General features: G+C 46.0%; 1 protein-coding gene and 1 long non-coding RNA gene across 2 annotated transcripts in view; one reads left to right on the top strand and one right to left on the bottom strand.

Annotated features, from left to right (window-relative positions):
- The window catches only part of CCND2 (cyclin D2), a 31,926-nt gene extending 29,953 nt beyond the window's left edge, over positions 1 to 1,973 (bottom strand). Inside the window, exon 1 of the mRNA XM_023202073.1 lies at positions 1,471 to 1,973. Within this exon, the coding sequence (XP_023057841.1) occupies positions 1,471 to 1,665 (195 nt within the window). The 5' untranslated portion in view covers positions 1,666 to 1,973. The remainder of the gene's footprint in view (positions 1 to 1,470) is intronic.
- LOC111535840 overlaps positions 231 to 24,642 on the top strand; it is a 27,477-nt gene continuing 3,065 nt past the window's right edge. Inside the window, exons 1-2 of the long non-coding RNA XR_002729582.2 lie at positions 231 to 412; positions 23,231 to 24,050. This is a non-coding gene — a long non-coding RNA (uncharacterized LOC111535840). The remainder of the gene's footprint in view (positions 413 to 23,230; positions 24,051 to 24,642) is intronic.

Below are 24,642 nucleotides of genomic sequence, written 5' to 3'. Positions count from 1 at the left end.
CTCCCTTTGGCTACTCCTTCGCGCACTCTAACTCACTCACTCTTTTTTGGATTTCGTCATCTTTTCAAAAAATCAATAAAAATATTCTGGAGGCTCCGGGGGTCCACTTCTTGGTCTCATCCGGATCCCCAGATCCTCCTCTATCATTCCCGACAATTGGAAAAAATGTCTGGGGGGGTCCCTGCGGCCCAGGGGCCGCTATTGGGGGGGCGGGTGGGGAGAGGTGGGGAAGACAGGGGGAGGGAGCAGAGGAGGAAGAGCGCCGCAGCCTCGGCAGCTGGAGTCGGAACGGGGGGGGACGGTTTCAAAAAATAATTAAAAATCGAGGAAATATCCTAGAAAAGCCCTTTTGGCGTGAAAACCCCAAAGAGGAGCCAGGCTTCCCGAAAGGGAGGTTTCGGGTGCCAGAAAGGTCTGTATTCCGACCCCTGGGGCTTTGGATCCCGGGAGGAAACTTGAAGGGGTGAGCGCTGCGGCGGGAGTGTCCGGCTGCGGCCCACAAGGACAGAAACTAGGGAACGTGGTGACGAGCTAGGGAAAGACGGGAGCAGGGAGCCCTGGAAAGAGGCATGGGGGGCTCCAACCTCTCTTTCAGGGGTGACCCGATATCCCCCCTACACACACCCCCTCCCCCCCTTCCTACCCCACCCAAATCTCCGCACCGAGGAAGCTGGAAAACCAAACTGTAAGTAACCTTCGTGAGGTGGGGGGTGGGGGAGAGGGCACGATTAAAAGTGGGGTGGCCGGCATAATGGGGTGCGAGGGTAAGCGGGCGACGTTTCCCAGCCTTTCCAAGGGGAGTTTGCAAAGCAACATGGCGAAACCACGGCAGGTCCAGAGCTGTGCATACGTGGGCACACGGCTCACTGGGCAAAGACTTGGAGTGAGGGGCAAGAAGTGGTTCTTTTGGGTTCCCCAGTAACACACGTTTCTTCAATGGGACTTCCGGGGCTCCTGAATTCCCCGTTTCTCTCCTTCTCCCTCCTCCCTCCACCTCCCCCCTGAAGTGCCAGCGCGGAGTCGCGACCACATGCGGGGACCTGAGGCCAAGACGAATTTGCTCTGGCCTTTTGGGGGGCTGCCTTTCTACTTGGGGTCCCGATTTCAGGCCCCGACTCCCTTCCTGACCGCAGCGCAAGCAGCCGCGGCGGCTTCGCAAAAGACAGGTCGCGACGGGGGTGGGAAGAAGAGGCAGCCACATGCAGGCACACGCGCGCGGGATGCTCCCCCACCCCCGCCCAGGACAGCCTCGCTTCTCCCAGATTTTCCTCCCCCCCCTCCCTCCCCAGTTTATCTGGAGAGGAACAGAAAAGAAGCCACGCGTCTCGCCAAAAGGCGCGCGGTAACCTCCCGCACAGGAGCCGGGAGGTCGGCGCGGGGATTGCCCTCTCCCAGGTTTAGGGCTCCGGCCGGGGACCCGAGAATCCGGGAGGGGTCCTGGCTCCTAGCGAGCGCCGCCCGCCCACCTACCTCCAGCATCCAGGTGGCCACCATCCTGCGCATGTAGGGTTGGATGTCCTTCTGCACGCACTTGAAGTAGGAGCACTGCGGAAGGTAGCGCTCCTCGATGGTGAGCAGGTTCTGCAGGACGCGGTCGTCTTGGAGCAGGTTGCGGTCCCGCACGGCCCTGCGGACCGGGTCCACCTCGCAGCACAGCAGCTCCATGGCCAGCCCGGCGACCCCTCTCTCCCCTGTTTTCTCCGGTCTGGAAAAGTGTTTTTCTCTTTTTGTTTTCTGGAAGGGGAGGGGAAAGGGTTCCCCTTACCTCCTTCCTTTGGCTAAGTAGGGGGTTTTCGGGGGAGAGGTGAGGGCAGAGAGAGAAGGTGGAGCGGGAGAGAGGCGAGGATTGGGTGGTGGGCGAGCAGAGCCTCCGGGCTGCCCCACTCGCACCGGTCCTCCCCTTCAAACTGGTCTCGCTCTCCCCTGCTCGCTCTTCTCCGCTCTGAGGCGGTGACGCAAGCTGGCTGGGCAGTTAGCTCTCCTCCCTCTCCCCGCGCTCCCCGCTCTGGTTCCTCCTCCCCTTCCCTCCCCTCCTCCTTTCAATCTCTCCCTCCCTCCCTCCTTCCCCTCTCGTTATTAAGGAGAACAGCAGCTGGCCCGACCTAACTTCAAACGCAGTCCCCCGCCCCCCCCACCCCTCTGCCTCCATCCAGCCCTGCATGCCAGGGGCCCCGGACAGGGCAACCCACAAAAAACTACCGATTCCTATTTCTGCCCTCTAATTTCACTCGTTCTGTAGGTGTAGCACGCCAAAATACGACCCTCCAACTTTGGCTTCTTCAAAACGGATCCTGATACTTCTGCCCTTGTATTTAAGATCCAGGAACGTAGAGTAGATTGTTTGAAGATGGGGTGACCTCAGACAATTTAGAAATAGTTCCCTTAAGTGAAAAAAATAAGGGAGGGGGTGATTTTAGAAAATAGCAACCTCGCATACCCAGAGATAAAGGTCATGTCCCTGAAGTTTGTGTTCCTGATAACTTCGAAGCTCTTTCAAAAGCCCCGATTAAAGGGACCAGAACAACGTCCCTTCTGCCCCCCTGCAGTGTGTGTGCAGAGAAAGAAGAAGAAGGAGGGGTGGGTGTTAGGAAGGAAGGGGGATGCGTCTCTGGAGGGATAGAATGTGATCCTCGAGCAGAAACCAGTGTTTCTGGGGGCCCTTGGGGCGCCGTGGGGCGACGCGGTGCAGCGCCTAGGGCGGCCGCAGGCCGGGGGCAGGGCTCCCAGCGGTTTCTCCGCGGCCAGCGGCCACGCAGGAAAAACCCGCTTCCTCGCCCCTGCATCTGCTGACAAGCCGCCCGAGGTGTCTGCGCTGAGCGTGGCCACACCGATACAGCTTTCTAGGAAATGGCCCGGGAGGGGGAGGGGGCGAGTGAGGGATTAGGTCTGGCTCCCCCTCGCTCCCCCTGCGCAAACACCACCACCCCTTCCTTTCCCCGGAGGCAGGAGGCCTCCACCCTTCGTCCGCATCCTCGCCGACCCCTCCGGTTTCGCGCCTCACTCGCCAGGCTTTTGCCCTGGGAGCCAACAGCGGTGAAGTCGCCGCCAGCACGGTCGGCCCTGACACGTGCTCTAACGCATCCTTGAGTCAAGGCTGTCTTTACAGGAGATACGATCTGGTGGCGTTTCCTCACCTTCTTCCTCCTGTCACCCCCACCCCCACCCTGCCCTTCGGTGTATTTCAAGGAGGAAGGGGGGAGACCAGCGCCCTGATGTGCTGGCCGAGCTGGCACGTGCAGCGGGCATGGCGTGGCTTGAGCTCTCTGGGCACACCGAGGCCGACCAAGTACCTCCCTCACCGAGAGAGGGGGCCCCGGCAGGGGCGCGGAGAGCCAGCAAGGCAGGGTGGGGCGCGGGCAGGGTGAGCCGTACACTAGGTTCTCTGCAAGGCGGAGGAGGGGAGCAAAGAAACCAGAGGTGCAAGCGATTAACTCAGGCCCCGGAGCCAGCCTCCTTACACGAGGGTGGGGCGGAAGGGGTTGTGGGGGGGAAAGGAGGGGATATCGCTTTAAAAGGGTGAGTAAGAGTTTGGGGCGCCGTCTCCCCTCCCTCTATTTGCATAGCCAATAGCTCTGGGGCTCCTGCTACTGCGCGCTGATTGTTACCGGGCAGATTACTTTTTTTTTTTTTTTTTTTTTTTAGTAGGACGCGTTCCCCACTACATCAAAAGGAAGCCAAGGGAGGGCGGAGGGAGAGCGGGCGCTGGGGCGGGCGAAAGCTGGGGAGAGGCCCGGCCGCCTCCGACCTTATCAATAGCAGCGAGAATGAGTATCCCATCTCCTATATGTAAAGAAAGGGGAGGGAAGGGGCGGGCGAGGAAAATGTCTAATTGCTGTGGAAGCCATTAGCTTTCAGGAAGGAAAAAAGCTCGCTGGAAAACCCAAGTTGCAAACTCAAAATGAAACAGTCTAGCGCCGCGGATGACACCCGGGCCGAATACCGTGTTCAGCCGCACACAGTCGGTCCCGAGCAATCCCCTATGGATTTTTGTCACGTTGGACTTCCGGACTTAAGCTTTTGAGTCACCCCGGATAAATACATTCACTTACATTTTAAGACCCCCATAAGGGAATTACTCCAATTTCACCTAAGCCACCTTTGAGCGGATCAAAGAAAGTTGCAGCGGGGAGAGGGGAGAAAAGGAGGGAGCGCGGGAGGTATTTTTAAAGTATAAATCTAACCCGACAGGCAAGGACAGAGGCCGCCGGGGCTCCCAGCCTCGGGACATCACTTGATAGCTCTGCGAGCAAGGTCTCTTCCACCCCCACCCCGCCGCACACTGCCCCCCGCCCCAGGAAAGGCATCTCGAGCTCTGGGTCTCCCGAAGTGGGGGCGGGGGGGCGAGGAAGAAGCGGGTGGTCGTCCCGGGGCCTTGCCCACCCCGAGGAGAATGCCTGGGTGGCGAGTCCTCACGTCTCGGGAGTGAGCCGAGGGCCCTCTCGCCCCTTCCCTCTCCCCCTCCCCCCACTCCGTCTTGCTTTACAGAGAAATTCCAGCGGGGAGGGGGCAGCGAATGGGAGGGGCAGAGAGGGTCGCGGCCGGATGCCCCCCCTTCCCGGCGCCCTCTGCATTCATGGAGACCCGCAAGTTCGGGCGCTTCCCGCGTGGCAGGCTGGCCTCTTGAAGTTCCCCTGTCCACTTCCCCTTCCGATTACTGACTGTTCCCGAGCGTGAAGCTCGCCATCGAGTCCAATCCCCGGTGGTTTTGCAGACTCTCACACGTGGGGTGGGGCGTGAGAGGGTGCGGAGGTTGGCAGGAATGTCTCTAGGAGGCTTGGACTGGAAACTGAGTTTTCCCTTTTGGTTGCCACTCCGGCCATGTGTTAAAACCCTAATTTCTTGTTAAAATGCACTCCACCTAGCACGCGGGAAAAGGAATGATGCCTTCTAGGCAAAAGTGCACATTTTCTTTCAGTGTAGACTTAGGTTTAGAGAAAAAGCTCAAGAGCCTGTGCTCTGGCTTTTAAGTCCAAACTGATCACCGTGGCGAGGAGGTGGGGGGCGGTGGGGGGGGATAGAATGTTGGTTTTTCCTTACCTCCTTTTCACCCTTCACGGAAAAAAAAAAAAAAAAAATATTATTTATATTTATATATATATATATATATATCCCGTGTAGGGCTGGTGATAAACTTCAGCGAACGCCAGTTTTATTGAACTTTTATTCCTTTTCCGGCCGGCTCCCCACCCTCTACTCTAGCGTTTTGGAGTTTCGGTTGGAAAGTGTACAAAGCCTGGAGGTGGAGGGTGCAGCAGGGTGTTGGGTGTTTATAGGTACATTTCTGCAGGAGCCTGCAGCACTGAGCACACAGACTCCCAAGCTCACCTGGCGGATGCCTGCCAGCCAGGTGATTCCGAGGTCGGCTCAAGGCCCGGGAGCAGCGCGAGTTCGAGTCCCGCCTTGTCCGCCCAGGGGTGCTTTGGCCGGGTGGGGTGCGGGGAGTGACTGAGTTCAGGCTCAGAAATGGGAGCCACTGCCTTCCCCTCGGCTCCCCCAAAGAGTGGAGCTGTGTTTGTGCTTCTCCGTGGAGGGATGGATGGTCAATCAAAACCGAAAACCCGACTGGCAAACGCGAGGGGACCCAGAAATCCGAGGGGACACATAGGAGGCACATCAAGAGGAAGGAGGGACAGGCAAAGTAGAAAAATGCGGACAAGGAGAAGAGGGAAACGTCGGGAAGCGGAGAGCACGGGGGAGGAGGGCGGGTGGTGACGGGCAGTGCGATTGCAGGTGTGAACTCGCTTCCGGGACCCTCTGGTCGCAGGCGCGCCCGCCGGGGCTCTGGGGCGCTGGGGCGCTGCGCGCTGGAGGGGGGCAGAGTCCGTCCGGCCTGTGCATCCGCACTCCTTTCGGCGAATTTCGCCTTGGACGGGGCTGGATTCCTGAGGCGGCAGATGCGACAGGCGTGAGTTAAGAAGGCGAGCGCCTGCCGTCTGTCACCCACCTAGCATCTCACTCCCCTCCCTTAGGAGAAAAAAAATTAAAAGACCCGAACTTCCCCCTCTTCCTGTCTGATTCAGCTTAGGACACGCCTCACGCGGCCGAAAATAGCTCTGGAAATACATTTGCTTCACAAAAGTGAATTTTCCAATCAGCTTTGGGGCGGAGGGCGTCCGGCGGTCGGCGTCGGGGGGCCCTGCCTCCCGGGAGGAGAAGGAACCGGCCGCCTCGGCCCTTCTCCCCCTGCGGGCGCCCCCGGGCGGGGGCCGCTGGGCGGCGGAATCGCGCCTCCGCTCGGGGAGCCACCACGCGGCTTTTTCGCGGAATTTTGACGTCATCCACACGTGGGGGAAGGGGCTGGGAGAGCGAGAGGAAGCGGCGGGGGAGGGGGCCGCGGCGGGGAGAGCGCGGCGGCGGCGCGGCGGGTCTGGCACCCTCGCGGTGGGCGCCGCGCCGGGCAGGGTCCGGGCCCCGGGCAGCGCGGCGGAGGAGGCCGTGCCGCCGACCCGGGAGCCAGCGCCGCGACCCGCCTCCCTCCCCGCCCCCCGCCATCTTCCACCCCCAAGCAGTTTATTTTTTTTCTACTTTGAAATCGGGGCCGCTCTGTGCTCCGGAAAAAGCGCGTTTCTTTGGGTTGTGGTCCTCTTGCGGTGGGGACTGAGATCAGACTGAAATCGCGATCACTGGTGGCGACCCGCGCCACTTGACTTTCCATGCTCTCTCCACTAAGGGAGTCGTGAATGTCTTTTTCGGTTCCTCGGGGAGTGAGTTCTGCATTGCCTTTTACACCCGGAGTTTTTCACGCGCGACATATTCCTCCCTGCTCCCCCGCCCCATTCACCATCTCAGTATCAGCTGGGTTGGTTAATGCGATGGCTATTACGTGTAAGATATCCCGTGCATGCATTGTGAGCGATATCGGATGAATTCTGCTGCATTTGGAACAAACGGATCTAGAAATACCCTTTTCAAAACAGTTCTACAAATCGATGTGAAAACGTGTAGAGCGACTCCCTTCCCACTCGCTGGATACCCTGGTGGCATCCGTACTCATGGAGAATCTTCTAAACTGCAAGGGCTGAAAACTGCAGCTGCAGAGTGAGCCCACGCACCTTCATTTCCCCTGAATTTGGGCAAAGTCCTTTTAATCTTTCAATCTGGGGAGTTATAGCTGAAATGTGTCATGATTTTCTAAACCCACGGTGACAGTTCTGAGTTTATGCTGAAATTTACAAGGAGCTTCAGTGGGGATGTTTGGAAGAGAAATACTGTGAACTGACTTTTACCTCTTTGAGGTAAAGAGGCTGCTGTAGGATGTAGGAATCAGATGCAGAAAGCTAGGGGCTTCTCTGAAAATGTGGATTTGAAGTGCAACTATTTGTTTCAAAAGTAGGAGAGAAGCTTTCTGTCTGAATCAGATATTAAGTGTGGAAATGTTTCTTTTTTAAGGTGACACAGTTTGGTTATGAACAGTACTTTTTCTTTCTTTTTAACACATTCCCTCTATTTTTAACTTATTATTTATTTCTTTTTCGTTTTATGATTGCTGCTCTGACCCAAGAGACTTGGTTTTGTTTCTTCTGGGGGAAAAAATGAGCTACAATTAATAAAAATGTCAGTAATTACTGTCATGCTTAGCCCGAGTGAACTGTATTTAAGAGTGCTTGCTTTTTGGTGCCTGATTTGATGGACACTTGGTTTGTCTGCATAAAGGTAGAAAAAATAGAATAAATTATTAAAAGAAAAGGAAGGAGCCAAAGGAAGTGTTTAAAAAACTAAAAAGGCAAAATGTCCTTCAAATTTTGCTTCAGCTTCATTTCAGACAGTTAAGTAGTGGAGGTTAAGCACTTTAGAGATGTAAATTCTTTGTAAAATGTCAAGACTATCCCCACCAGAATTTTTTTTTGAACAATAGTCAATTTTATTTGTTTTCTAAACACTTTAATTTTGTTCAAATTCAAACATTCATTCCCCTTAAAAATGTCCACTTTCCCAATGTGATTAAATATTCTTTCGATTTCATGGTTTTATTCAGCTGTGTATCAGTTACAGCCAATTGAAGCAATATAAAGCATTTCTAATAAATATTTCATATTTTAATTTTCAATCTTTAAACTTAAGAATTACTAGCATCTGTTAGTACAGTTTATACCATAATTCCATAACATGCTAAATTCATATTCTCCAAACTTTAAAAAACAAATTAATTTTTAAAATGGAGAAATAGTTCTCTTCTTGAGGCTTTTTTTGGTTTGTTTTCCTTGTGGCAAATTTCAGGAGGCAGATGTAAAATTTTTCTAAAATCATCTTCTTATTGTTCTTTTGTTGGCATTTAAAGGAATGAGTTTCGAAATGTGAAACAGGTTGATTTTAAAGTTTTGTAATCTTCAAAATGTATACCTCTGGAGAGATATGTTGTCTTTTAGAATTGACCTGAAAATAGGTTGTTCGTATAAGGGGACTAGACAATCCAAGCCAGTTGGATGTAGATGCCTGTGAGGAATGCATTTCCTCTTTGCTCAGCCTTAAATCAGGGCATCTGCTCTTACAAGAACTTGAAACAAAGTCTACACCCATGCATGATGCCAACAACCCAAAAAGCACAAATCCAGAGCAAAGGGAATTTATGTGGAAAGTGAAATTAGAGCAAAAAATTCCAAATTTATTTCTGCTCTTAGCTATCTCAAATCATACTTTCGTTGTGGTCTCATCAGTTGTAAACCAAATAATTATTTCTTTTTGATGCATAGAGGTGAGTTCCTTCAAGCTTCATTGGTAATAATAGTAATTATGATGATGATAATAACAAAAATTATCTTCCTTATTCTTTCTATGAGTGTGGGGGGATGTTCACTTTATTTCTTTAAAGATTGTCATCAAATTGTAAAAAAAAAAGTATGGATGCCAAAGTTAGGTTATTGTTCTGAGAAATAACATGAAAAACATTTGATTTTGTGCTTTTGAAAATAAAAAGTCACCAAAATTTAGTATACCTATTGCCTAGGGGAAGCAAAAAAAAAAGACACAGGATTAAAAAGGAACAAGAAAATTCCTTTGTGTAATTTCCAAAGCCTTTCCTTCATCGTGCCCACATATGTTTCCGTTTTTGAAAACAGCCAGTTGGTCCGTCAGGCAAATGCAAACCCAGGACCCAAACTCTTTCCTGGTGTCAAGGAAGATATTCTGAACCAAATAGTTTGGGTTAGTTTACATAAGGTTGCAGATGAAATGTCTCACATCTGGCATCCCATGGCCACCAATTATTTCAGGATCGTGAACCATTATTTTAAAAAAATATTTTGAGAGGGGGGAGCCTAGATCATGGATTAGGGCTGTGCAGGCCATTTTGTGTGGAGATCTCCCTGAAATTATTTAAACTCAGGAAATTTAGTTGTATCAAGTAGCAGCACATGATCCCCGTTGTGTAGTTCCAGTAAACTAGTGACTTGCAACCTTTTCTACCCCCTACTTTCTTTTGAATATATATTCTTCTAATGTTTCTCTTTGTAAATAAAATGGCATATTGAATTTAAAATTTCCCTAACAAAATATTGAATAAGACTCAAATTTACTTGCTTTTGTACAAGAAAAGTTCATATAATTACTCTTTGTAGTGTAATTACCAGCAATTTTATGTCATCTAGCAAATGATTTAAGTAAGTCGGTAATGGAATGCCAGTGAAATTTGCTACACTTGGGATGAAAACCATACTTACCTCAAGAAATCAAAGTCTGACCTTCCATTTAGACACTTAAGACTTTACTTAGGCAGACTGTATGTTTCATTTAGCGGAAATCTTTCTCATTCAGGAAAGCATCGTTCTCAACCATAGATTAGATGCAGTCTTGCTTGGAGCCAGGGGAATGGACTGCAGCACTTCGTGCCATTTTGGCCAGTCATAGAATATGCCTTCTGTGTCTGCAAGTTCGCGACGAAACTATATATAGTATTCATTAAGGTTATTCATGCTGAGAGATCACATATGTGTTAAACGGATAACATCACAGGTCTGTGCACAGATACATCAGAACGTGTCAGGGATATGATTCCAATCTGTAAGGTAGAATTGAAGTGGTTTTAATGGAAGAGTTAAATACGCTGAGATTGTTGTGCTTTGGAGAATGCCTTTGGGTTTTGCAATTTATCCATTCATTTATTTGGTTAAAATTAGTCCTTACCACGTACCAAACACTATGCTAGGCATTGGGGATATCGTGGACATAGACAATGTTTTGGAAGGTAGACAGGAAGGAGAGTTGAATCATACAGTCCCTGTCCCTGGGAAGCACGTTGTCTAGTGATTTAGCATGGGAAGCAATATCCCGGATAAGTACATGTTCTTAAAAAAATAATAAAATCATAGAACAAAAGGCATAAAATGATATGCTATTTTATCCACCTTATACAACCACCTTAAACCAGGGAGGTGGAAATTTATCTTCTCTTTAAAACTCAGTCTAGTCAAGTAACTATTACTTGGATTGCATAGTGATTTTAAGAATTATGTTCTTAAATTATGTTCTTAATTTGTTTATAATCTATGGGAACAAGTTGGTTGGATGTCTGATTCACATGTCACATATTTGGGACTCAGTCCCTTTAAAATAGCCAAGATAGAGCCGTTTCCTTGGTCCATCATTCTGAGAGCATTCCTTTCTTTGAGTAGCTGTATTTCCCACAGCATCTGTTTCTCATCTGAACGAGCCCTCCGTGTATCTGGGAGGGCATTGATCAGTGTTTCACTCCTTTGGCTAGGGAATTTGAGGTCACAATAGCTCATTTTCTTGTCGTGGGACACCCGGACATTGAGAGCAGAATATAGACCTCTGATTATTAGCTTGACTGTCTCCTAGAATTGATGCAGAAAATACTGTCCTTTTTATTGACATCATGTTGGTGAAACAGCTCTAGCCTAGAAGTCAGCATACAGCCATCCCTCAGTGTCCGTGGGGATATTGGTTCGAAGACTCCCGCCCCACCACCAAAATCCAGGATGTAAAAATCCCCAATATAAAATGGTGTAATATTTGCAACTAGCCTACATACTCCTCCCATACACTTTAAATTATCTCTAGATTACTTATAGTACCTAATATAATGCAAATGCTTTGGAAGCGGTTATGCTGTGTTTTTATTTGTATTGCTTCTCGTTGTATTTGTTATTTTTTACTGTGTTTTTTTCTCTAAATATTTTTGATCCGTGGCTGGGTGTATCTGTGGATACGGAACCCATGGATAGAGAGGGCCGACTGTACTCTCTTTCTTGCTCCTACTCTGCCACTAACCAGCACTGTGACCTCGGGGATAGATTGTGTGTTTCCAAGATTGAGTTTCTTCAGCTACAAAATTAACTGGCTATAGTAAATGACGGTTAAGTTCCCCTTCAGCTCCAAATCTCTCAAATTCCAACGACTTTATTATCATCATCAAAATAGGAATCAATTTATTATGTATTTTATGTTTTAAACAAGGATTCTTAAATTGTGGGTTTAGGTATGTTCTCACTTCCTAGGTATCTGGGAGAATGAATCTATTAAGAGTTGGAACTTTTAACATTTAGTTCCTCGTGTAGATGGGCACTTGGTACATGTTGTCAGCTGAGAAAAATGCCGTTTTCCTTGTCCTAAGTTAATAGAATGGCAGTCTTCAAACATATATAGAACATAGGAATATATGGAATATAACACTGTTCCAGGGTGCTTAAGGAAATCCTAGCAGGTTAGTTTAACCCAAAGCTTAAACTAACCTAAAGCTTATTCCTACAACTCAAACAGAGCCCCCATCAGAGCACATATAGACATGGTTTGGAATGGACCCTAACTTGCAGATCCTTCTTTAGGTGACAGTCCATGGCCCTGGTGAGCTTCTTTAAACAAAGCTCGTTCTGAGCCCCCCAGAACTCATGGAGCATCAGGTTGCTCCTTGTGTGAAAAGGGAATTAAGCAAATTTTGCGGAGTTGCAATCTTTGGACAAGACATCCCTGTTTGTTTCCTGGCAAGTCTTGATAACCAGAAACAAGCAAGGAAAGATTTCTGCTGTATCCCACTTTCTCCCTCGTTTTCATTGCTTTGAACATGGGAGAAACATCATTCACTGAGCTTACGTGCACTCCTGTGAAGTCCACTTAGATGCAAATTATTTGCTTTACAAAATGATACTTGTAGACACGTATTTCCTTTTTAAGGTGTGGCTACCACAAAAGAGAAACTCATAGTAATTGACAAATAATTATATCTGGGATAGTTTTTAAACAATGTTCTATATAATTTTTAAAATTTATGGTATATGGCATGGAGAGAGTGCTGGATTTGGGGTTAGGAGAGGTGTGTTCTAGTCCCCATTCTGCCACAAGCTATGTAACTTGGGGCAAGACTTGAACAAGATCACAGCAACTTAGGATTGTAAGGAAAATTCATGGGTCACTGAGGTCATACTCCCATCTATCATGGCAGTACCTATTCAGTTAAATGATTTACTAAAGGTCACACAGGGAGTTGGGGGCCCAAACTTCCTACCTCCTGGCAATTTTTGCCCTTAAGTGCTGTCTCCAGCCACTGAAACTAGGCAGAACAAGCCATCTCCCTCATTTATACTGACAGCTGCTCAGATATTTGAAAGCACCATCTCTTCATCTTCTGTCCCTTAGACTGAATTACCCTTTCTCTTCAGCTGTTCAACTGGACATTAGACCACCAGCAGGCTACCCTCCTCTCGATCCTGACTAGTTCACTGATATCAATCTTAAAGTGTTGTATCCTTCTTAATGTGTGGCTTATGAGAGAGAGAGCAATTTGGAGCAGCTTCAGAAACCTGCGGACCCTCAAGGCAGTTACAGAAGAATACAATAGGGCATGACTGCCATCTTTGCATTCTCCACCCCAGGCTCCTGGAGCAAGGCACCTCCAGTACCACTGGGGATACTGGTCTAGAGAGGAAAGATAAAACGGTTATCTCATCCTCTGGAAGCTGATTTCATTAATGAAACCCCAAGTTGCACTCCATTTTCTCATCTGTAAATTGGGTGAACTAAATGAGGGATCATTTTATCTCATCTGTGTTCTGTGGCCCCAAAGAATAAAGCTAGTGTCACTGATTAAACATTTGAAGACAGATTTCTGGGCCCAGCGTGGTGGCTCACACCTGCAATACCAGCACTTTGGGAGGCCGAGGTGAACAAATCACTTGGGGTCAGGAGTTCGACACTAGCCTGGCCAACATGGTGAAACCCCATCTCTACTAAAAATACAAAAATTAACTGGGTGTGGTGGCGCATGCCTGTAGTCCCAGCTGCTTGGGAGGCTGAGGCAGGAGAATCACTTGAACCGGTAGGCAAAGGTTGTAGTGAGCTGAGAACACGCCACTGCACTCCAGCCTGGGCAACAGAGCAAGGCTCTGTCTCAAAAAAGAAGACAGATTTCTGTTTGTATAATGAGCTTCCTCTGCGAGCCATCCCTACACAGTGGGGTTGACTTCAGGAATCAGGTAAAGTGCCTACGGCAACTCATTAGGATGTTATGAGGGGACTGAGTAGTCATTTCTTTGCTCTGAGCCTTGGTTTCCTCATCTGTAAAATGCAAATAATAATACCTACCAAGCAGAGTGATTATAATGGGTAAATGTTTATAGTATGTTTAATACAGTGCCCTGGCATAGTAAGCACTGAAACAAACCTAAGTGGGTTTTTTAAACTTTAACAGTAATTAAAGTCTATTGTATTGCGTTCTTTCAGAACCAATTTACCTCTAGGAGTCTGTGGAATTATTAGTGTATGTCATATACTGTGTGAAGGTATGAGAATTTCTGTACCAGATCTCAGCTCTGGGGGATTTTTACTTTTTCACTTCACCATGGATCAGTCACTCAATGACTGTGGCCAACATGCTATAATCTCAAACCAGTCTATTCTGAACTTCAGATGGCCTCATCTTCACTGACAGGTACTAAGAGGTAACCTTCCAACTTGAGTAGAAGGCACAGGGAAAACTCATCCACTGAATTCCAGAAGTGCAAAGAACCTTAGGCATCCAATCCAATGTTTTCCAAAGTGAGGAAGGATATACTAGTTCATTTTTTGCACTGCTATAAAGACATAGCTGAGAGTAGGTAATTCATAAAGAAAAGAGGTTTAATTGTCTCACAGTTCCATATGGCTGAGGAGGCCTCAGGAAACTTAAAATCATGGTGGAAGGCAACGGGGAATCAAGGACCTTCTTCACATGGGAGCAGGAGAGAGAAGTGCAAGCAAGGGAAATGCCAGACACTTATAAAACCATCAGATCTCATGAGAACTCACTATCAGAACAGCATTGAGTAAACCGCCTCCTTGAGCCAATCACCTCCCACTGAGTCCCTCCCTTGACATGTAGGGATTATGGGCATTAGAATTCCAGATAAGATTTGGGTGGAGACACAGCCAGACCATATCAGAGGAGGTATATGGAGGAGCATGCGTTTTGCATTTTAGTCATTTGAGGTTTATTCTAATGAGTATTAGGAAAAAAAGTAACATTTAAACTCATAATTTCACAGATATTACAATGGTACTTAAGTTTATAAAGGGAATTGATTTTTTAAAAATTAAGTTGAATAAGTGATATTTAGATACACTTTTTTTTTTTAAATCAGGAAGGTTGTATGCAGATAACTAAGATTTAGGAAACATTGCTTCCTTAAAAAACTCCGGATCAGAGAGGGACAGTACTCACATTCACCCAGGATCACATAGCCAGTTAGTGACAGAGCTGGGACTAAATTAGCGTGTCTCACTACTAAAACTACGGAAGTTAAGACTTTGCATGGATTCTTCTCATTTAAACAGTATTGTTACAATTTTTTCATTCTTCTTGTTTTTTTCTGACAATATTTCATTCATGTATTGTTTCACAAATGAATTCTGCCCGATGAATGACATTAGATACTTCTTATTGCTTGCTTTTGCTTTAGTGATGCTCCCTACTTTGGGTTTTTGGATCAGTTACCTTGCTTTTCACTAGACCTGTAAGTTGCGTCCCCTAGGTGGGTTTGCATCTGTTTTCTCACCTTCTCAAATTTCTCTGCCTTTCAAAGTCACTTTTGAGCTTACCTTTCAACTACCTGAGGTGGTGATACCAGTTGGTGCTACCAAGAGGCTGACGAGAAAAAGCAGAAAAAAGAACAGGTGAATGTCCTGTCCATAAGGGACTTTGAAAAGCTTTAACATATTCTTGAGAATCTAGAAGACCACATGTGTATCTATGGCTCTGTACATGCCCAAGAAATACATGAGAAGGTGCTACTCTTTCACCAAACCAGCTGACCTGGAGACTCTGTGCAGGTAGAAAGTGACAGTGAAGACAGAACTTTAAGCTTCCCAGCAGATTGTTGAAGGCATACTCCAACAGATACACAGTCCCCCAACAAAGTCTGGGAAATGTATTGGTTTAAAGTATTAAAGGAAATCTCTGTCTAATCATTAGCTGACTATGAAGCAAATCAAAGAGAATTTAGTGGTTGCACACGACCAAAAATACAGACTTTATAGAATTAGTCAAGGAAAATCACTAAGTAAACAACAAAAGCAATAAATTCAGCAGGATGTTGGGGGGGTTCTCATTTCCAGAGTTGCTACCTTGTATTATTTTAAATGTTCAGTTTTCAATAAAAAATTATGAGGCACACAAAGAAACAGGAAAGTATGGCCTATGCATAGGGGAGAAAAGCAATTAATTGAAACCGTACCTGAGGCAGCCCAAATGTTACACTTACTAGACAAAGACTTTAAATTAGCTATTATAGGTACAAATATGCTCAAAGCACTAAATGAAACCATCTCTAAAGAATTAAAGTATAAGAAATAGAGAATGTCAGTAAAGAGGAAGAAATTCTTTAAAAGAACCAAATGGAAATTCTGAAATCAAATAGTAAAATAACTAAAATAAAAAATTCACAGCTCGGCACGGTGGCTCATACCTGTAATCCCAGCACTTTGGGAGGTGGGCGGATCACAAGATTGGGAGATCGAGACCATCCTGGCTAACACAGTGAAATCCCATCTTTACTAAAAATACAAAAAATTAGCCAGGCATGGCAGTGTGCACCTGTAGCCCCAGCTACTCAGGAGGCTGAGGCAGGAGAATGGCGTGAGCCCGGGAGGTGGAAGTTGCAGTGAGCCGAAATTGTGCCTCTGCACTCCAGCCTGGGCAACAGAGCGAGACTCCATCTCAAAAAAAAAAAAAAAAAAAAAATCACTAGGTAGGGGCTCAATAGCAGATTTGAACTAGCAGAAGAAAGAATCACCTAACTTGAAGCTGTGTTAACTGAGATCATCCAGTCTGAGAAACAGAGAAAAAAAAATAATGAAGAAAAATGAACAGAGTCTTAGAGACCTGTGGGGCACCATCAAGCCTACCAACATACACATAATTGGAGTGTCAGAAGGAGAGGGAAAAAAAGTATAGAAAGAATATTTAAAGAAATGATGGCTGAAAAATCCCAAATTTATTTAAAACATTACACATGCAAGAAGCTCATCAAACTCTAAGTAGATTAAACTCAAAGAGAGTCACACCTAGACACATCACAGTCAAACTTTCAAAAGAAAGAGTAAAACTTGAAAACAGCAAGACAAAAAGCAACTCATCACATACAAGGAATCTTCAATAAGTTAAACACTTGACTTCTCATCAGAAACCATGGAAGCCAGAAGGTAGTGGGCTATCACGTTCAAAGCATTGAAAGAAAAACATAGTCAACCAAGAATTCTATATCTGCAAAATTATTCTTCAAAAATGAAGGCACAATTAAGACATTTTCAGATTTTTTTTTTTAAACAACAGAGGTTTCATTGCTAGTAGACCCTTCCTACAAGAAATACTAAAGGTTGTTCTTATGGCTCAAATGAAAGGATGCTAGACAGTAACTCACATCCATATAAATACGTAAAAAGCACTGGTAAATGCAACAACACAGGTAAATATATAAGACAATATAGATGTAAGTTTTCTTTTTTTGTAATTGTTTATCTGATTAAAAGACAACTAACTACATAAAGCAATAATTTTAAAAGTGTTGATGGACTTACATAAAGGTATAATTTTTATGACAATAACGCAGGAGAGGGGAGGGAGCTAAGCTGTCTTGGAGTCAAGTTTTTATATAGTGCTGAAATTAAGTTGGCATTAATCCAAACCAGATTGTTTAAAATTTAAGTGTTCATTGTAATCCCCAGAGCACCCACTAAGAAAAGAATTTTGAAAATACAGGAAATGAAACAGAAGAATCTACATGTCACACTAGATAATAGACATTTAACACAAAAGAAAACAGTAATGGAGGAATAGAACAACAAGAAAGATATAATCCATATAGAAAACATAGCAGAATGGCAAACATAAATTCTACCTGATAGATACTCACATTAAATGTAAATGGACTAAACACTCTAATCAAAAGGGAGATAATAGATAAAGAAAATATGATCCACCTATATGTTCTCTGTAAGAGAAACACTTTAAATTAAAAAGCAAATAAGTTTAAAGATGGAAAAAAGACATACTATGAAAATAATAACCAAAAGAGAGCTGGAGTTGCCATCCTAATACTGGACAAAATAGACTTTAAGACACAAATTGTTACTAGAGACAAAAAGAATGTTTTATAATGATAAAAGGGTCAGTCCATCTGAACACCTAACAATTATGAACATATATGCACCTAATAGCAGAGTTCCAAAATACATGGAAAAAAAAATCTGTTTTGTCTTGAGCAGAAACTTGCCTCTGTGTTGCTTTTACTCCTGGATCTTATTTCTGTTGTCTGGAGCCTCACACAACATATATCTAACACATATATGACTAGAAGGTTTTTCAGATATTTAAAGCCAACTCTCATGCCTTTTCTTACTTTCAATTTTTTATGTGACCTTGCCCCTATACATTTTTTTTTTCCTAGAATGTATTTACATCTTTTATAAAGAAGGCTACTGAAATGTTAAGAGAGGAACCTACTTTCATAGAATTTCAGAGTTGGAAGGAAACAGAGATGATCTTATTCAAATCTCTACCATTACAGATGAGTAAACTGGGGCCTGAGCTGGTTAAGTCATTGAGCCAGTTAATGGCAGACCCAGATTCATAATCTTGGTTTCCAAACTACTTGTTCAATGCTTATTCCAACATTTTCCTTCTTTGATAGTTTTTCCTACTTTAGGTTGCTGTTTCTTCTCCCTTCTTACAGTGGTATCTGGCATCCTTCATCAGAGAAAAAAGCTCAGAGTGATGAAGAAACTGCACTAGACGTTAAAAGACATGGATTCTTATCTTTTCTGGTCACTAATCAACTTCCGAGGTCTTGGATAAGTCACTTATGAAAATAGTAACTATTATTATTCACCAATAATATTTTACACTGTCTATTGAGTACCTGCTGTTTATGAGGCACTGTGCCCAGCACTTTACCTATATGTCTCTTCACGTAAGTGTTCGAAATGTGTCTCCTTTCTTATCTGTGCAATAAGCAGGTGGTCTGTGGTCCTATCCAGCTCCGGAACTGGGTGATTGTAAAGTGTAGTCTTACAATGCCTGAGGCTTCATCTTTGTCTTCCTCTTCCTTGTTTCCTGGGCTGGCAGGAAATGGTAAGGAAGATTAGAATAATTTCTCTAGATTTGTCACTGTAGCGAATCCTTTGTATGTGTACCGTTCCAAGGGACTTTCCATTTTCCCGTAGGACTTGGCTTGACGTTTACTGGTCCTGTTCAGGGTTTCCAGGATCATATTCTCAGCTCACTTCTCACTTTAGATTTTCCCATGGGCCTTTGATTCACTCTCATGGCTTCTTATTTCACCTGTGAGCTCAGAGAAGTGAATAATTTGACAAAGTTCACTCAGCTATTAGCAGCAAACTTGACAGTCTGTCTGATCTCACTGTGTTTGTTATTTCTGCTACATGATTCCCATCTCTGAAGATTCACTTGATCTTACTTTCCCACCCTTGCTTAAGACCTAGCTCAAGCCCTAACCTGTCATCATCACACCAGGCCAAGTGCTCCTCCCTCCCAGTTTACCCAGAGAGTGATTTTTGCACAGCACATCAGGCATCACCTTGGAACTTATCCCTTGGCAGACTTTGTGGTCTAGTGGTTATGAATGTGGGGTCTGGAGACAGAGGGCCAAGGTATGAATCCCGGCTCTACCACTTATTGGCTGTGTGACCACAGAAAAGTTACTTAACCTCTCTGGGCCTCAGTTTCTTCAACTATAATCTGGAACTGCTAGTAGCACTTACTTCATAGGGTTGTTACGAGGATAAATGTGATAATCCATGTAAAGACAAGTAGCACAGTGCCTGACACATGAAAGAAGCACACATTAAATTGACTCCTTCACCAGATCTTGGGGTAATCCGTGATTGGCCCGAGATGATCAACATAATCCCATCTTGCAGAATGATTGAGTCAGAGTCGGGTACATGAACTTGACTAGTTTAGAGTGGCTTGCAGAATGCAGTGGATGTGGTCTCAGGTAGGAGGCTTGGAATTGGAATTGCTAGAGTTTTTTTGCTTATTTGTTAGTTTTTGTTTTTGTTTTAACTAGAGAGAAGTCAGCTTGAGGACAAAGCTGGCACACGTACTAAGAAAGAACTGAGAAAAGCAAAGGAACTAGAACCAGAGGCTTGATCAGGTATCTCCTGAAGTCCCCTTGACCTTTGGAATTTTCGTTGCTTGAGCCAATTAAAAATTTGGGGAGCCAAGCACGGTGATGCATGCCTGTGGTTGCCTGTGGTCCCAGCTACTCAAGAGGCTGAGGTAGGAGGATCACTTGAGCTCAGGAGTTTGAGTCCAGCCTGGGCAACATAGTGAGACCTTGTCTCTAAAAAAAATAAATAGAAATGCATACTTTTAAGTCAGGTGGGGTGGTGCGCACCTGTAGTCCCAGCTACTCAGAAGGTTGAGGCAGGAGGATTGCTTAAGGCCAGGAGTTCGAAGGTATATACCGCACTATGATTATGTTAACTCCAGCCTAGGCAACATACAAAACCCTGTTTCAAAAATTAAATTGGTATTTAAGCTAATTTGTTAGTTTTTAAAATCATCTGTAACTGAAAATATCCTTGATATCCTCACTGATACTGTATATTATTATTATTATCTTCCCAAGTATATCAAACCTTTGTCATTAGATCATCATGTCCTTTGGAACAAAAATGAACTAAAATGAACTTACTGAGCAGTATATGCTGCCATTCCACCCAGTACAGATCTGGCACATAGCAGGTTCTCGTCCAGTCACACTTCATGTTGGATACTAATTTCCCACTGGTATCTATGGATTTTGAGCATTTTTTTTTTTTTTTTTTTTTTTTTGAGACGAAGTCTCGCTCTGTTGCCCAGGCTGGATTGCAATGGTGCAATCTTGGCTCACTGCAACCTCCACCTTCCAGGTTCAAGCCATTCTCCTGCCTCAGTCTCCCGAGTACCTGGGACTGCAGGCGTGCACCAGCACGCCAGCTAATTTTTGTATGTTTAGTAGAGACTGGGGTTTCACTGTGTTGGCCAGGCTGGTCTCAAAGTTCTCACCTCAGGTGATCTGCCCACCTCAGCCTTCCAAAGTGCTGGGATTACAGCCATGAGCCACTGTGCCCGGCCCAGACTTTGAGCATCTTTAAGGCAGAAAGAGGAAGTGGCCAGAGCCCCAGGTAGGGTGATGGCCTGCTGCTGCTTTGTCTTCTTACTCCCCTATAATGAGAGGAAAGTAAAATACTTAATAGATTAGCTCACCCTTATTGAGCACCAGGCATTGTACACACCAGATCATCCTTTCTCCTATCAGTTACCTATGGGTATATTATTAATGCCCTGTGTTGCAGATTGGAAATTTATGCTCAACAATGCTATGTAACTTATGTAGATCACGCAGCCTCTACATAGCGTAATTTAGGATCCTGAGCTCAAATTACTGTATCCATAACTTTTTCCCATCCCACTTTAAAGAAAATGAAATTAGAAGTCTTAGACAATGCATTCTGAGTATGGCTTACATAAGTAAAATGGTGTACAGCTCTAACCACAGACCCAGACTGGAAAAGCTTTGGACTGCTATCAAGAGATTGGCAAATAAATGTACATTAACTTTAAATAAAATGTGTATGGTAGGTATGATTCATTTTTTATGATTTCTTACTTTCCCGACGTTTTCAGATAACTCACCATTTTCCCAGTCACATCAGAGAGATCTTTATGGTTTGCTTTTTGGAACATAACAGTTTAAAAATCTAAATAGGATCATCCCAGACATATTGTTCTGTGACTTGATTTTTTTCAGTTAGTAATAATCTCTTGGAGTCTTTCCATGCCAGTACATATAGATCTACTTCATTCATTGTAAGTGCAGAATGCTTTTCTTTTTCTTTCCTTTTTTTTTTTTTTTTTTTTTTTTGTTTTTTGGGACAGAGTCTGGCTGTGTCACCCAGGCTGGAGTGCAGTGGCACTATCTTGGCTCGCTGCAAACTCTGCTTCCCGGGTTCACGCCATTTTCCGGCCTCAGCCTCCTGAGTAGCTGGGACTACAGGCGCCCGCCACCACGCCCGGCTAATTTTTTGTATTTTTAGTAGAGACGGGGTTTCACCGTGTTAGCTAGGATGGTCTCAATCTCCTGACTTCGTGATCTGCCCTCCTTGACCTCCCAAAGTGCTGGGATTACAGGCGTGAGCCACCGTGCCTGAACTATCTTTTATTTTATTTTTATTATTATTATTTTTGAGACAGAGTCTCGCTCTGTTGCCCAGGCTGGAGTGCAGTGGTGCGATCTCAGCTCACTGCAACCTCCACCTCCCGGGTTCATGCCTTTCTCCTGCCTCAGCCCCTCGAGCAGCTGGGACTACAGGCGCCCAGCACCAAGCCTGGCTAATTTTTTGTATTTTCAGTAGAGATAGGGTTTCACCATGTTAGCCAGGATGGCCTCGATCTCCTGACCTCGTGATCTGCCCTCCTTGACCTCCCAAAGTGCTGGGATTACAGGCGTGAGCCATTGTGTCTGTCTGGCCTATTTTTTATCTTCTCCTCCTTCTCCTCCTTCTCCTTCTCCTCCTTCTCCTTCTCCTCCTTCTCCTTCTCCTCCTCCTCCTCCTCCTCCTCCTCCTCCTCCTCCTCCTCCTCCTCCACCTCCTCTTTCTCCTTCTCCTTCTTCTTCTTCTTCATTTGAGACAGAGTCTTGCTCTGTCGCCCAGGCTGGAGTGCAGTGGCGCAATCTCGGCCCACTGCAACCTCCACCTCCCAGGTTCACGCCATTCTCCTGCCTCAGCCTCCCAAGCAGCCGGGACTACAGGCGCCCACCACCACGCCCAGCTAATTTTTTTTGTTTGTATTTTTGGTGGAAACAGGGTTTCACCTTGTTAGCCAGGATAGTCTCCATCTCCTGACCTCGTGATCCGCCGGTCTCGGCCTCCCAAAGTGCTGGGATTGCAGGCGTGAGCCTGCGCCTGGCCAGAACGCTTTTCAATAGCAAGGATATGCCAAAATTGTACGACTTCCCACAGTTAATGGACATTTGGGGGCCCTCCTTCCCCAGTTGTTTGCTTGTATACCTCATGTGCCATCAGCATTGTCGCACTTGCTTCTTTATGCATGTAAGTGCCAGTGGAAGGAGAATGATCTCGAAGTCCTGATTCTATCAATTAAGTGGTCCAAGAACGAGAATGAGCATCTTGAGGTCTCCCTCTTCAACAGCCTTACAGTATGGAGGGGAGCAGACACACACATAGCTTTTACTTAGGGAGACGAGGGTCAACTAAAAGTTAAGGGAGTGCAGGAGGAGGGAGACTGAGGGGTTCAGTCGAGGGGATGGCTGAGAAGGCTGCCTGGAGGAGGTGTGCTTGAGTCCTGAGTTCAAGGGTCAAAAGGCTCTGATGCTTGGTCTGCTAATCTTTCTTATCGTATCATTGCCTGGCAGTGTGGCTATTATTTGAGTGGACTCCTCTTGGACCATTTGCTTGGATGGACAGTGGGCAGAAGTGGAAAGGAAGGGTGCTCTGGACCAAGGTGACGACACCTGGGAACAAAAGTTGGAAGGTGCACAGCGTGCCCAGAGGGCCAGGAATTGGGTGGAGTGACCGGCTCCTTGGTCACTTGCAAGCAGCATGAGAATGGAGAGGGCTGGGAGCATGCACTAAAAAGCACCCAGGACAAATTTAGGTTTGCACAGAAAAGGATGTTTCTTCAGGGTTTGTGAGGTGAGTTGGGTAGAGAATTTAGGAACGGAGCAGACGACTCTGGTTGGGCTGATGAGAGCGGGAGACAGATCCATGTTCTTTCCAGGTGCCCCGGCAGCTCCAGGTCTCACCGAACCTGTTACGATGGCAGCCTCTATGCTTCACTGTTGGGGATTGCTTCTGCTTTGAAATAGCCACATGGAAGAAAAACTACAAAGTTTTAAGGGGAAAAAAAACCCACCTAATGTTAGCTGCCGATGTGTCTTCGTCTGTAAAAATCTTCATGTCTCATGGAGTTCAACATGCAGTTTCTCTTGGGTTTGTTCCGTAAAACATCAGATGCGACTTTAATGGCCTAACCCCAAAAAAGATAACTTCACAGCCATCAAACATTCAGCAGCGCTCCACATACCCTCTTGCTGGAGCCAGCCTTCTACGGGGCCGTGTGGATGTCAGGCACACACAATGTGAGTCACGCTGACATAGCTGGGATGCCTGGATTGCGCTGGAATCTGGGGGGGTACCAATCACAGGCCAGAGAGGAGCCATTGGCTGGAAGGGACAATGCCAGAGTGTTCACCGTCTCTGCAGAAGGAGGGGGTGTTGATGGTGAAGGGAATGACAGTGGCAGCCAGAGGACGAAAATGACCCCAAAGCAGGGTGGGCACATCTTGGTGATGCTGGGCAGAAGCATTCCAGGGGCTCAGGTCATGACCACACCCCTCCTCTCCTGCCCCACCACCAGAAAAAATAAGAAGGTACAAGATTTTCCCAAAAACTGAATGTACGGAATGCCCTGCTGTCTTCAAGTTTTTGGGAAACCCAGAGTTGACACCAACAGCCCAAATTGATGAAGCACTTACCTCTACCAGACACTGTCTGTATCTTACAAATAATTCATTTAATTCTCACGGCTCCTTCATGAGGTAAGTTTTGCAATTTCCATTTTATGACGAGGGAAACTGAGGCTTAAAAAGATTAAGAAACTTGCCCAAATCCTGCAGCCAGAAATGGGCAGAATCGAGACTTGAACCACCATCTCTCCAAAGCCAAAGCCTGGGCACTCATGACTACCCTCAACAGCCCAGTGGCTGCTTCATGCCATTGGTGCCACTCCCACACAGCCACCTCTTGGATGGTGGAACCCTGTGTGTTGAACAAGTCGAGAAAAATTCTAAAAGGATTCTTTTTCCTCCGCTGTTCTCCTGGGGGCTGAGTAGACATGTTTGAACATGCTGTTCATCTGACGCTTGTTTGCTTCAGTGGTTGTGAGGTACAATGGACACGGCTCTGGAGGGGGCTGCAGACTGGAGGAGCTGTTGGAGCCGGCTGCAATTTTGGAGGCTAGGTTGCATGTCTTACATGTCTAATGAGTCTGGTCATTATTTTTTCAGCCAGGGTTTTCTTACTGCCTCCCTCTCTTCCTTCCTTCCTTCCTTTCCTTCCTTCCTTCCTTCCTTCCTTCCTTCCTTCCTTCCTTCCTTCCTTCCTTCCTTCCCTCCCTCCCTCCCTCCCTTC

This window comes from Piliocolobus tephrosceles, chromosome 10, assembly GCF_002776525.5.
Source record: "Piliocolobus tephrosceles isolate RC106 chromosome 10, ASM277652v3, whole genome shotgun sequence".
Classification (NCBI taxonomy): Eukaryota; Metazoa; Chordata; class Mammalia; order Primates; family Cercopithecidae; genus Piliocolobus; species Piliocolobus tephrosceles.
Note: the sequence above shows the minus strand (reverse complement) of the source record. Positions and strands in the feature narration are given on the sequence as shown.